This window comes from Dendrobates tinctorius, unplaced genomic scaffold, assembly GCF_039654945.1.
Source record: "Dendrobates tinctorius isolate UK_male_01 unplaced genomic scaffold, ASM3965494v1 ptg000292l, whole genome shotgun sequence".
Taxonomy (NCBI): domain Eukaryota; kingdom Metazoa; phylum Chordata; class Amphibia; order Anura; family Dendrobatidae; genus Dendrobates; species Dendrobates tinctorius.
Window position 1 is genome coordinate 4852238 of NW_027361959.1, and position 12950 is coordinate 4865187.

Here is a 12950-nt window from a genome sequence, read left to right on the forward strand (position 1 = left end):
AAGAGCTGCGCGGCTCTTAGATACCCGCTGTTTACATTGGAAACCAGCTTGCTCGCTGGTCCTGATCGCTGGAGGTGCTGTGACAGCTCACCAGCGATCAGCTATGTCCCAGCGATCCCATCCACGTCGGATCGTTGGTGGGATCGCTGGGACATTGCTACGTGTAACGTGGCCCTTAGTTTAAAAGCGGTTTGTAAGTGTACCTAGAAGACTTGATGCTGTTTTGAAAGCAAATGGTGATCAAATTAAATATTGATAAGATTTCGATTTATCTTTTGTGCATTCACTTTTAATTTTTTTTAACGGATAAGACTAAGTTAATACTTCTATAAACCTGCACAGTATCATAATGTGTGAGCATTTTATATATATCACATATATACCATATTTTGCAGACTAGGATGCATCCCAAATTTTGGAGAGGAGAACAGAAAATATATATTTTTTAATAAAATGGTGCATTTTATAGTCCGATTTTGCGGTCGCTTACTGGGGGAGGGTGGGGAGATTACGGTGGAGTGGGGTCACACAGGAGGCAGGATCGCTGCTGTAGGAGTGGGGTGCAAGGCTGCGGCGGGCCCCCAGACTATCACAAAATGTCAGCGGAGTCCCCACATTTCCCATTGTATTCTGCAGTGGACTTTGGGGGAAAATAGCCAAGAGGTGGCACATGCGTACATTGAGATCTCGGGAGCCAAGATCTTAATCTGTGCATGCGCCTCCTCACATCATCTCCACATCCCATCATACAGTCCCCTCTCATCCCCACAGTGCCTGTCCATATTGTTTACTTCACTCGTGCTTTGACAAAACTAATGTTTATTTGGTCCTGCCAATAAAACTTCTTTGAATTTGAGACACACACACACACACACACACACACACACACACACACACACACACACACACACACACACACACACACACACACACACACCATATATTTACTGTGTGTGTGTGTCCGAATGTGTTGGCACCCTTGGAATTGTTCCAACAAATAAATTATTATCTCAAAGAAAATTATTGCAGTTACACATGTTTTGTTACAAAAATGTTTGTGTGTATTGGAAGGGCGCAAAAAAAAAAAAGCAACGGAGGAAAAAAAAGCCACTTGACCATAACCCCCCCTCCCCCCAAAAAAAGTGTTAAATCTCACCTGTGGGAAGGAAAAAAGAAAAAGTGTGGGCAATGTGAAAATCACACCTGAAACCAAACAAAAAGGTGAGGAGTTAGCTTTTTTTTTTTTTTAATGAGATGAAACGCTGTGGCAGGAGACCCATGAACTGGTCTGCAGTTTGCCAAAATTTACATGAGTAAGCCAAAGTCCTTCTGAGAAAGTGTCTTGTGCACTGATGAGACGAAAATAGAGCATTTTGGTAAAGCACATCATTCTAGTGTTTACTGAAAGCAGAATGAGGCCTACAACAAAAAGAACACAGTACCTATAGTCAAATATGGTGGGGTACAATGCTGTAATCGGGAGGGCAGTAATGTCAAGATGGGGGCAGGCTTTGCAGCATTGAGAATCTCTCCCCCCTGTGCTCACCCACCTATCCACTCTCTCTCCCCATGTGCTGACTTTTCCCATCTGTGCTCTCTTCTTTGACCTGTCTACCCCATGTGCTATCCCCCTTATCTGCTGTCTCTCTCCTTCCTGTGCTGTGTTCTCCCCTCATGTGCTGTCCCATTTGAGCTGTCTCCCCCCTGTGCTCTGTCTCTCTCAGCCCTGTGTCTGACCATGTACAGAACATACCACTGCTCCTGGGCAGGGGAGGAAGCAAAAGACAATACTGACATTATAGCAGGAGATTGCAGAGGATACATTTTGTGAGGTAAAATATTGAAATATTTTACCTCACAAAATGAATCCTTTGTGATCCCCTGCTGTAATGTCAGTATTGTCTTTTGCTTCCCCCCCCTGCCCAGGAGATGTGGTATGCTCCGTACATGGTCAGACACAGACAATTTTTAAAATTAACTTTCGTTCGTTGGAAAAGCCCTTTAATGTGACAGGCTTCCTCTGCCTGTAGACCCGTTGTGCATCTGCCGCCAGGATCAGCCGAATGATTCACTGCACCTGCTTGGAATTTGTGCGGGCGCAGTGCGATGGTGTTCCGCTGGTGGTACCGCACAAGCGGTTGCGTGAGTGTGAGTTGCGTATAGAGTGTGTGTGTGTGTGTGGTGCGACGGTGTTCCGCTGGTGGAACCGCGCAATAGGTTGGTACCATAATGTAAATGTCTTGTGAAGCACATCACACAAACCCACCTTTAAGTGGTGGTATAGAGATATAGTACTATGGTGGTGGACAATAATATGGGAAATCGCATAAACTATAACACAACAAAGAAACCACGAAAAAAGCCCGAAAATTGCTGAAAAAATATGCAAATATAAATTTATTCAAAATAGACAAATACACGGAGAGGAGGAGTTACACCTACTGGCACATGTACAAGAGGACGCCCAGTCAGATCAATACATTCATTATATAATAGCCAGGGGAAAATTCATAGATGGCAAAACTATAGCAAAGATAATTCATTACTGAAAAATGACACATTGGTCAGAAAAAGAGTAATATAATCATATGGAGCAGATACATGATCAAGAAATATTGCACATTCCCACAGATGGCCTATCATCACGGTATTATAGCCACATGGAGCAAATATATGATCAAAAAAGTATTGCACATTCCCCTGGCCTATTGACACAATGTTGGAGCCACTGCACCTGAAATAGTACTGTAAAGCAACATATTACCTGATGTAATGGCAGGAGCAGGAGATGATCAGAGAGCGTCCACCCCGACGCGCGTTTCGGTGATAAAAGCCTTTCTCAAGGGGCATAACTATAGGGGGAAGAGGCTGGTTTTAAAAGCCCCATCAACCAATGGCAGTCACAACCTTCAATTAGGGAAGTGAGCATCATGGTAACCAAGCGGCCAATAGCATGACTGATCGTGGCGTCTTATCACTTTACAAGGCCCTAACATTACAACCCATCCATGTGACGCGTGTATCTGCTCCATATGATTATATTACTCTTTTTCTGACCAATGTGTCATTTTTCAGTAATTAATTCTTTGCTATAGTTTTGCCATGTATGAATTTTCCCCTGGCTATTATATAATGAATGTATTGATCTGATTGGGCGTCCTCTTGTACATGTGCCAGTCTCCTCCTCTCCGTGTATTTGTCTATTTTTAATAAATTTATATTTGCATATTTTTAAGCAATTCTTTGACTTTTTTTGTGGTTTCTTTGTTGTGTAATAGGTTGGTACCAGCAGCAGTTTCCATATTGGGACACCCATCACTTGTGTGTCCCAATATGGCGGTCGGTGAACTTCCTCATCTTAGAATGCTGGGATATGGTGACATCTGGACAGAACAGGAAATGTAGACATTACAAGGCAATTATATAAATAGATTGAATGTAGTCTTTTAATCCAGAGGGTGTGCAAACAAATATTAAGTTGAGGGTGCCAACAATTTTGTTTGGCCCTTTCTTAGAGTTTTGCATGAAATTATGTCCAATTTGCCTTTTTTCTCTGTTTTTGTGTTCAAGTATTCACAAAGGAAAGAACCACGTGTATAACAAAACATGACAGGCATGATGGTGTATATATTATGTATATATCTATTTTTCATTGTGTGTGTATGTATGTATGTGTATGTATGTATGTATATGTGTGTGTGTATGTGTATGTATGTGTGTGTATATATATATATATATATATATATATACACTCACTGGCCACTTTATTAGGTACACCATGCTAGTAAGGGGTTGGACCCCCTTTTGCCTTCAGAACTGCCACAATTCTTCGTGGCAGAGATTCAACAAGGTGCTGGAAGCATTCCTCAGAGATTTTGGACCATATTGACATGATGGCATCACACAGTTGGCGCAGATTTGTCGGCTGCACATCCCTGATGCGAATCTCCCGTTCCACCACATCCCAAAGATGCTCTATTGGATTGAGATCTGGTGACTGAGGAGGCCATTTGAGTACAGTAAACTCATTGTCATGTTCAAGAAACCAATCTGAGATGATTCGAGCTTTATGACATGGCGCATTATCCTGCTGAAAGTAGCCATCAGATGTTGGGTACATTGTGGTCATAAAGGGATGGACATGGTCAGCAACAATACTCAGGTAGGCTGTGGCGTTGCAACGATGCTCAATTGGTACCAAGGGGCCCAAAGAGTGCCCAGAAAAAATTCCCCACACCATGACACCACCACCACCAGCCTGAACCGTTGATATAAGGCAGGATGGATCCATGCTTTCATGTTGTTTACGCCAAATTCTGACCCTACCATCCGAATGTCGCAGCAGAAATCGAGACTCATCAGACCAGGCAACGTTTTTCCAATCTTCTACTGTCCAATTTCGATGAGCTTGTGCAAATTGTAGCCTCAGTTTCCTGTTCTTAGCTGAGAGGAGTGGTACCCAGTGTGGTCTTCTGCTGCTGTAGCCCATCTGCCTCAAAGTTCGACGCACTGTGCGTTCAGAGATGCTCTTCTGCCTACCTTGGTTGTAACGGGTGGCAATTTGAGTCACTGTTGCCTTTCTATCAGCTCGAACCAGTCTGCCCATTTTCCTCTGACCTCTGGCATCAACATGGCATTTCCGGCCACAGAACTGCCGCTCACTGGATTTTTTTTTCTTTTTCGGACCATTCTCTGTAAACCCTAGAGATGGTTGTGCGTGAAAATCCCAGTAGATCAGCAGTTTCTGAAATTCTCAGACCAGCCCTTCTGGCACCAACAATCATGCCACGTTCAAAGGCACTCAAATCACCTTTCTTCCCCATACTGATGCTCGGTTTGAACTGCAGGAGATTGTCTTGACCATGTCTACATGCCTAAATGCACTGAGTTGCCGCCATGTGATTGGCTGATTAGAAATTAAGTCTTAACACACAGTTGGACAGGTGTACCTAATAAAGTGGCCAGTGAGTGTGTATATATACACACACACACACACACACACACACACACACACACACACACACACACACGCTACAGCCCAAAAGTTTGGACTCACCTTCTCATTCAGAGTTTTCTTTATTTTCATGACTATGAAAATTGTAGATTCACTCTGAAGGCATCAAAACTATGAATTAACACATGGAGAGTGATGGGTGCTACGCCAGATGACCTGGCCTCCACAGTCACCATACCTGAACCCAATCGAGATGGTTTGAGGTGAGCTGGTGAAGGCAAAAGGGCCAACAAGTGCTAAGCATCTCTGGTAACTCCTTCAAGACTTGGAAGACCATTTCCGGTGACTACCTCTTGAAGCTCATCAAGGGAATGCCAAGAGTGTGCAAAGCAGTAATCAAAGCAAAACGTGGCTACTTTGAAGAACCTAGAATATAAGACATATTTTCAGTTGTTTCACACTTTTTTGTTAAATATATAATTCTACATGTGTTAATTCATAGTTTTGATGCCTTCAGAGTGAATCTACAATTTTCATAGTCGTGAAAATAAAGAAAACTCTTTGAATGAGAAGGTGTGTCCAAACTTTTGGTCTGTACTGTATATATATTTTTATTTTAATAATTTTTATTTTTAATATATACCGTATATACTCGTGTATAAGCCGAGATTTTCAGCCCATTTTTTGGGGCTGAAAGTCCCCCTCTCGGCTTATACACGAGTCATATACCGGGGGGGGATCGGCAGGGGAGGGGGAGCGGGGGTGTCATATCATACTCACCCTTCTCTGCAGCTCCCCTGCTTGTTCTATGTTGTTGGCGCTGCTCTCTTCCTGCTTCAGCTGTCAAATGGTACCCGCTCATTAAATATGCGCATATTTAATGAGCAGGTACCACGTGACCGCTGAACCAGGAAGAGAGCAGCGCCGACAACATGGAACAACAAGCAGGGGAGCTGCAGAGACAAGCGCCAGGACCCGGTGAGTATGAACACGGGGGGTTGGGAGGCATAGTCACCTGTCCCTGCGCTCTGCTGTCTTGCGTCCTCTGCAGTGACATTCAGGTCAGAGGGCGCTATCGCTCTCTGCCTGCACAGTCACTGCAGAGCGCAACGCTGATGAGCAGGGGGCAGCGACTGAGGTGAGTATGCAGGTTTTTGTTTTTTTTTGTAAGGGAGGCAGCGGCAGCAGCAACATGACGGGGCCACTCACTGTGCAGAAAAGCTGGGGCCACTCACTGTGCAGAAAAGCTGGGGCCACTCACTGTGCAGAAAAGCTGGGGCCACTCACTGTGCAGAAAAGCTGGGGCCACTCACTGTGCAGAAAAGCTGGGGCCACTCACTGTGCAGAAAAGCTGGGGCCACTCACTGTGCAGAAAAGCTGGGGCCACTCACTGTGCAGAAAAGCTGGGGCCACTCACTGTGCAGAAAAGCTGGGGCCACTCACTGTGCAGAAAAGCTGGGGCCACTCACTGTGCAGAAAAGCTGGGGCCACTCACTGTGCAGAAAAGCTGGGGCCACTCACTGTGCAGAAAAGCTGGGGCCACTCACTGTGCAGAAAAGCTGGGGCCACTCACTGTGCAGAAAAGCTGGGGCCACTCACTGTGCAGAAAAGCTGGGGCCACTCACTGTGCAGAAAAGCTGGGGCCACTCACTGTGCAGAAAAGCTGGGGCCACTCACTGTGCAGAAAAGCTGGGGCCACTCACTGTGCAGAAAAGCTGGGGCCACTCACTGTGCAGAAAAGCTGGGGCCACTCACTGTGCAGAAAAGCTGGGGCCACTCACTGTGCAGAAAAGCTGGGGCCACTCACTGTGCATCATAACTGGGGCCACACACTGCAGATAACTGAGGCCACTCACTGTGCACCCTCGGCTTATACACAAGTCAATAAGTTTTCCCAGTTTTTTGTGGCAAAAATAGGGGGGTCGGCTTATACTCGAGTATATACGGTAAATATCTGTATCTAATGCATATGGTGTGAAAATCTGTTAATAATTTGCATACAATGATATATATTTTTTATAGGCCTCCGCAGTCTGTTTGCGAGCTCCAGTTTCTGAATCCTTATCCAGGCTACAGAGGGATCAACTGCAAAAGTTTGCCCAGTATCTCATCAGTGAGTTACCACAACAGGTAGGTAATTTGTACTTAGATGTATAGGTGACCAGTCGCTGTTACATGTTCTCACTTTAATCTGTCTTCATTTAGATACTTCCCACAGCTCAGCGTCTTCTGGATGAATTACTGTCTTCACAGTCCACTGCCATTAACACTGTGTGCGGAGCTCCAGGTAGCTGCGATCTTCAAAAATTTGCTTCTGTGTCTAGTGTTAGCACTGGGCTGATGACCAATTGTGGGTTTTGAAATTGCTGCTTCGAAAGGCATGTTTTTCAATAAATATACAGCCCTGGCAAAAATTAAGAGACCACTTCAAAATTTTCAGTTTGTCTGATTTTTCTCTTTATAGGTATGTTTTTTAGTAAAAGGTAAATTGCTTTTTTATCCTATAAACTACTGACAACATGTCTTTTCCAAGCACTAGATTTTGTGTTTTCAGAAAATGTGAAATGGTCAAAATAACGAAAAAATGCAGTGCTTGCAGACCTCCAATAATGCTAAGGAAGCAAGTTCATAATCATTTAGAAACAACAATACTAATGTTTTAACTCAGGAAGAGTTCAGAAAACAATATTTTGTGGAATAACCATGATTTTTAATTACATCTTTCATGCTTCACACTGCTTTTGTGTGATCTTATGGCACCCCTGGTACAAAAATTTAAGCAGTTATTCTTTGTTTGATGGCTTGTGACTATCCATCTTCCTCTTGATTACATTCCAGAGGTGTTCAATGGAGTTCAGGTCTGGACATTGGGCTGGCCATGACAGGGATTGGATGTGGTGGTCCTTCATCCACACATTGATTGACCTAGCTGTGTGGCATGGCACATTGTCCTGCTGGAAAAAACAGCCCTCAGAGTTGGGGAACATTGCTTGAGCAGAAGGAATCAACTGTTTTTCCAGGATAACCTTGTATGCGGCTTGATTCATACGTCCTTCGCAAAGATTAACCTTCCCAATTCCAGCCTTGCTGAAGCATCCCCAGATCATCACTGGTCCTCCACCAAATTTCACATTGGGTGCTCTCACTGTGGCTTGTACGCCTCTCCAAGTCTCCGTCTAACCATTAGGCGACCAGGTGTTGGGCAAAGCTGAAAATTAGAATCATTAGAGAAGATTACTCCAGTCCTCTATGGTCCAATCCTTATGGTCTTTGGCTAACTTCAGCCTGGCTCTCCTTTGCTTCTCATTGATGAAAGGCTTTTTTCTAGCTTTACATGACTTGAGCCCTGCCTCCTAGGAGCCTGTTATGAACTGTTCTTGCCGTGCACTTCACCCCAGCTGCCATTTGCCATTCCTTTTGTAGGTCACTTGATGTCATCCTGCGATTGCTGAGGCAACATGACTGCTCATGTACAGCTTTTGCCAGAGCTGTATATATGTCCACTGCACAGTTTTATAAAAATTTGCTTCTCTACAGGTCTGACAGCCATTTCATTCCAGTTGAATTCCAAACAGAGAACACCTCATTCTACTTAATGTGCTTCTGATTAGGTGATCAGTTGAAACAAATCTTATTTGTCAAAGGAAAGTGTAAAGAACCCTGCTGTTGTGTTCACAATCCTCTTGCAATAGGACCAGCCGGATGGCAAAACAAGTGCTAGTAATATCCCTTTACTAGCAGATGAATACAGTGAGCGTCATCTTTCCTCTATCCTTAAAATTTCTAAGATGGCAGTCCTTTACAACAAGTCAAGCAGCAGACATTGGGGACAACAAAGCTACAGAGCGGCAGAGGGCGAAAGTGACTCTCCACTGACCGGGATGACCGTCATCTTATTCGAATGTCACTCAGCAACCGCAAGATGACATAAAGTGACCTACAAAAGGATTGGCAAATGGCAGTTGGGGTGAAGTGCACAGCAAGAACAGTTCCTCAAAAATGATTTTTTTTAGCCCGCAATTTTTCATTTTCACAAGGGTAACAGGAAAAATTGGACCCTAAAAGTTTTTTTCCTATTTGTCCTGAGTACCCTAGTACCCCAAATGTGGAGGGGAACCACTGTTTGGGCACACGTCGGGGCTCGAAAGGACAGTAGTGCCGTTTTGGAATGCAGACGTTGATGGAATGGTCTGCGGGCATCATGTTGCATTTGCAGGGCCATTGATGTGCTTAAACAGTAGAAACCCCCCACAAGTGACACCATTTTGGAAGCTAGATCCCCCATGGAGCTTATCTAGATTTGTGGTGAGCACTTTGAACCCCTAATTGCTTCATAGAAGTTTATAACGCAGAGCCATGAAAATAAAAAGTCATTTTTTCCCACAAAAAATGATTTTTAGCCCGCAATGTTTTATTTTCACAATGATATCGAGAAATTAGACCACCAAAGTTGTTGTGCAATTTTTCCTGAGTACGCTGATGGCCCAATATGTTGGGTAACCACTGTTTGGGCACACGTCGGGGCTCGGAAGGGAGGGAGCACCATTTGGCTTTTTGAACGCAAAATTGGCTGGAATCAATGGTGGCGCCATGTCGCGTTTGGAGAGCCCCTGATGTGACTAAACAGTGGAAACCTATCAATTCTAACTCCAACCGTAACCCCAACGCACCCCTACCCCTAATCCCAACCTTAACCATAACACTAACCACAACCCTATCGCCAACACACCCCTAACCCTAATCCCAACCATAACCCTAACCACAACCCTAACACCAGCACACCCCTAACCCTAATTCCAACCCTACCCCTAATTCTAACACTAACCCTAATGGAAAAATGAAATAAATATATTCATTTCATTTTTCCATACCTATGGGGGTGATAAAGGGGGGTTTTATTTACTATTTACTGCGTATGCGCCCACCATTTTTTAACCGGAAGATGATGTCGGTGCCCATGGGGGAAGGCCTGGAGCGGGATTCGGGAGGGGTTGTGGAATCTGACGACAGGGGGAGTGGGGGAGGGGTTGTGGAATCGGACGGCGGGGGCAGCGGAGGGCAGAAGAGGGAAGGGGAGCAAATACTGACAGCGACAGATCACAGCCATCAATCGGTGTCGGGGCAAATCGCGGTCTCCAGCCATGGCCGATGATATTGCAGCATCGGCCATCGCTGGATTGTAATATTTCACCAAGTTTTATTGGTGAAATATTACAATTGCTCTGATTGGCTGTTTCATTTTCAACAGCCAATCAGAGCGATCGTAGTCACGGGGGAGCAAAGCCACCCCCCCCCGGGGTCAAGTACAGGTCCTCCTGTATCTGCAGGTCGAGTGACATTTCAGTGACCCCGGTCACCCGACCCGCAGGAACGGGATCCTGCCATGACGCCACATAGGCATCACAGGTCGGATTGGCACCGACTTTCATGACGCCTACGTGGCGTCACAGGTCGGGAAGTGGTTAAGCTCTATGGGACTGCAGTCAACCTCCCTGGACATGGCCGCAGGAGGAAAATTGATGACAAATCAAAGAGACGGATAATACGAATGGTAACAAAAGAGCCTAGAATAACTTCTAAACAGATTAAAGATGAACTTCAAGCTCAAGGAACATCAGTGTCAGATGGCACCATCCGTCGTCATATGAGCAAAAGTGGACTTCATGGGAGACGACCAAGGAGGACACCATTGTTGAAAAAAAATCATAGAGACACCAGACTGGAATTTGTCAAACTACATGTTGACAAGCCACAAAACTGGGAGCTTCTTTCCTATAGACAGATGAGACAAAAATGGAACTTTTTGGCAAGGCACATCAACTCTATGTTCACAGATGGAAAATTGAAGCATATCAAGAATGGAACACTGTCCCTACTGTGAAACATGGAGTAGGCTCTGTTATGTTCTGGGGCTGCTTTGCTGCATCTGGCACAGGGTGTCTAGAATCTGTGCAGGGTACAATGAAATCTCAAGACTATATCACGGGATTCTAGAGAGAAATGTGCTGCCCGGTGTCAGAAAGCTTGGTCTCAGTCGAAGGTCACGGGTCTTTGCAACAGGATAATGACCTAAAACACACAGTTAAAAACACCCAAGAATGGCTAAGAGGAAAACATTGGACTATTCTGAAGTGGTCTTCTATGAGCCCTGACCTAAATCCTATTGAGCATCGGGAAAGAGCTGAAACTTGCTGTCTGGAAAAGGCAACCTACAAACACGAGACAAAATTCCTATCGAGAGGTGCAGAAATCTCATTGACAGTTACAGGAATGGTTTGATTGCAGTGATTGCCTCAAAAGGTTGTGCAACAAAATATTAAGTTAAGAATATAATCATTTCTGTCCAGGCCTATTTCATGAGTTTATTTTTTAAAAATTCTTTGTAAACATGGTTGAAAAGCAAACTCTAACATTCATTTGTTCATTTTCATAGATTTTTGATTTTTTGGTTTTGTTAGATTCAAGTTATTTCTGTCACCATTGTGGATTTTTCTGTCATTAATCGAGGGGTACCAACATTTTTGACCACGTGTGTATAGCAGCTATTAACATTACTCTATAGCTGACAATTTGCCATCTCAGCCACGATCAGTGTTTATCGACTATAGTTGTTTAACCTCTTAAATGCTGCTGTCAATAGTGACTACAGTATCTAGATGGTTAAAGTGTGGCAGCTCCCTTTTTAACCCTATTGGCACCTTGAGATCTTGATTGTGTGGTCCTGAGGTTGGCCATGGCAATTCATAGCTAAATAACAGCCTTAAGACCCCTTTACATTTAGCGATGCACCAGCGATCCCGACCACGATACGACCCGGTCAGGATTGCTGGTGCATCGCTAAATAGTCGCTAGTGAGCTGCCACACAGGCAGATCTCACAGCGATGCAGCAGCGGTCGTTACTTACCTTTCAGACGCGGCGATCCTGACGTCCTCCCGTCCGCGTCCACGCGTCGCTCGTCGGCGCCAGCAGGAAGCGCCCGACGAGAAATGGAGCTGCGCGATCAGCGACAGACAGCAGGGAGCCGGTCGGAGGTAAGTATCACACATAGCGATATCGCTAGCAATATCGCTGCTGCGTCACAAAATCGGTGACGCTTTAGCGATATTGCTTGCGATATCGCTATGTGTAAAGCCCCCTTTAGAGTTTGCTGGCTACAGTGACCTGTTAAGTAATTATCAACATTTAGATGGTAAAAATAAACTTCTTCATTCCGGTCATGTCACTTTGCATTAATTCCTGAAAAGAACCTGAAGGGTTAATAAACTAACTGAAAGCAATTTTAAATATGTTGAGGGGTGCTGTTTTTAAATTGTATCAGTTTTAATATCTGATGTTTTTATAAATAAATGCAGAAAATATCAACATAAATTTACCTTTATAATAAATTACAATGTCACAAAGAAATCAATTTGAAAATCATTGGGCTATCTTGAAGCATTTCAGAGTTATTACCACATAAAGTGACACTGGTCAGAGTTTAAATATTTGGCCCGGCCACTAAAGGGTTAAAGATTATAGTTCTCAGCAGCACATCATCGTGTGTGTACAGGACCTGTGCTGATGAGAACAATGGCAGCCTATGCGCACAAAATGATCTATTATAGATAGTTCTGCACACATGTTAAATGAGGTTTCCCTCTCTAAACAGGATATTAACCCCTCTCTGCATTAGACGTAATATTCCGTCCATGTGACCTAGGACTTAAATCCCATGGACGGAATAGTACATCATGTGCGATCAGCCATGCTCAGAGGGGAGCGCGGCTGATCTCGGTCGGGTGTCAACTGATTCTCACAGCTGACACTCGGCACTAAATGCCAGGAGTGGTCACAGACCGCTCCTGTTATTTTAATCCCCGGAACACTGCGATCACACATGATCGCAGCGTTCTGAGCTGGGTTAACAGAGCTGAGAGACTTCCTGTCATGCGCAGTGCATGTCAGGACGTCTCTGAGGCCAGTGTGCACAGAGTGCAGCGCTGACAGCTTAGGCC

General features: G+C 44.5%; 1 protein-coding gene across 2 annotated transcripts in view; it reads left to right on the plus strand.

Moving 5' to 3' along the window:
* The window catches only part of ZSWIM8 (zinc finger SWIM-type containing 8), a 158874-nt gene that overhangs the window by 74544 nt on the left and 71380 nt on the right, over positions 1-12950 (plus strand). For both annotated transcript variants that reach the window (XM_073560052.1, XM_073560051.1), the window contains exons 5-6: positions 6977-7084; positions 7160-7241. In XM_073560052.1, coding sequence (XP_073416153.1) covers positions 6977-7084; positions 7160-7241 — 190 coding nt within the window. The remainder of the gene's footprint in view (positions 1-6976; positions 7085-7159; positions 7242-12950) is intronic.